This window comes from Eimeria tenella, genomic scaffold (assembly GCF_000499545.2).
Source record: "Eimeria tenella Houghton genomic scaffold, Eth_scaff75, whole genome shotgun sequence".
Taxonomy (NCBI): Eukaryota; Apicomplexa; class Conoidasida; order Eucoccidiorida; family Eimeriidae; genus Eimeria; species Eimeria tenella.
The window spans coordinates 4978-6653 of NW_013543448.1; the positions used below are offsets into that span (position 1 = coordinate 4978).

Genomic DNA, 1676 nt, shown 5'->3' on the forward strand with positions numbered 1-1676 from the left:
GCAGCAGCAGCAGCAGCAGCAGCAGCAGCAACAGATCTTGAAGCTCTATCAGGCGGAGGCCGCATTTCCCTGATTGTTTCATTTGCTGCAGACCCTCGGGCTGAGGGCGAGAGCTGTACGTACACTGCGCCGCTGTTGCTGCAGTTTGCGTTGCAGCCGCAGCAGCTGCTGCTGCAGTATCTGCGGCAGCAGCTGCTGCGGCAGCACCGGCAGCAGCAGCTGCTGCTGCAGCAAGCCCCAAACTTCCCTAAACTCTTCCATTTGTCTTCTTTGTCGATGCTGCCTCCCTCTTGCTGCTGCTACAATGCAGAAGTGCTGTGGGGCGGCTGCGGAGAGCTACTGCCTCCCGCCAGCAGCAGCAGCAGCAGCTGCAGCAGCAGCGACCGATGGTCCCTGACTGGCCGCAGCAGCAACTTCCCCTTCTGCTACTTCTCTCGCCCGCCCCTCAACCAGCTAAGGCTGCAGCTTTTCTCTGTGCAGCAGCAGCAGCAGCAGCAGCAGCAGCGGGAAGCCGAAGACCTCGTGGCGGTGTGCTCGCCGACCGGCACGTTGTGGCTGTTGCGGCTGCTGCAGCAGGATGAGCACCAGCTGCCACAGCAGCAGCAGCAGCAGCAGCAGCAGCAGCAGATGGCAGAGATTGTGGGGTGCGCACACTTTGCTGCTGCAGCAGCGCCAGTGGAAGTTAAGGCGAGGCCCGACGGAGGGATGCTGCTGGTGCGGGCTGTGGAGAGGCTTGTTGCTGTCCGCATTTCTAGCAGCAGCAGCGCAGCAGCAGCAGCAGCAGCTGCTGCTGCTGCTGCTGATGGCGAAGAAGCTGGATCAGAAGCAGACGCTGGCAAAGGCGAAGCTGCTGAGCCCATAGAGGCAGCAGATGCTGCAGCAGAAGCAGCAGCAAGAGCTGAGCCAAGTGCGATGGCTGCGGAAGCAGCACCGGAAGCAGCAGCAGCAGCTGCTGCAGCAGCAGCAGTAGAGGCACCGGCCCGTGAACAAAGAAAGAGGCTGAGAGATGATGGTGGGGAGCAGCAGCAGCAGCAAACAGAGCTCATCTTGCTGCAGCAGCAGGAGGACACGCAGCAGCAGCAGAAACAGCCGCAGATGCAGCACCACTTGAGGGCTGCTGATACCAATGGCTGCTGCAGCAGCAGCAGCAGCAGCAGCAGCAGCGATATGCCTCCAGAAGACGGAGAGAAGAGCCCCAGCAGGAAGCGGAGGCTGGGACATGCAGACGTCTCCGGGCTTATTGCAGCAGCAGCAGATGCAGCAAGTGTTGCAACAGCAGCAGCAGCAGATGCAGCAGCAGCAGCAACGACGGCAGGCGATACAGCAGCTTCTGCAGAAGCAGCAGTGGCTGCTGCAGACGCAGCAGCAGAGGATGTGACTGCAGGCCGGATGACAGAAGCAGAAGCTGCAGCAGCAAAAGAAGCAGCTGAAGCTGCAGCAGCAAAAGAAGCAGCTGGGAGCGGCGCAGCGGCAGGAGCAGCAAAAGCAGCAGCCGCAGCAGCAGCAGTAGGCAACGAAGCAGCGGCGGCAGCAATGACCGCAGCGCCAGAAGCAGCAGCAGAAGGCGCAGAAGCGGGGGCCGCAGCAGCGACAGCAGCAGCAGCATCAGCAGACGGCGCAGCTGCAGGAGCCGCAGCAGCGACAGAAGCAGCAGCAGCAGCAGCAGCAGCAGCAGC

At 61.9% G+C, this 1676-nt stretch overlaps 1 protein-coding gene across 1 annotated transcript in view; it reads left to right on the forward strand.

The window, feature by feature from the left end:
* Window positions 1-276: 276 nt before the first annotated feature.
* Window positions 277-1676, forward strand: part of ETH_00031745 (uncharacterized protein) — a gene marked incomplete at both ends in the record, with an annotated part of 3257 nt that continues 1857 nt past the window's right edge. The window contains one exon of the mRNA XM_013378144.1: window positions 277-1675. Within this exon, the coding sequence (XP_013233598.1) occupies window positions 277-1675 (1399 nt within the window). The remainder of the gene's footprint in view (window position 1676) is intronic.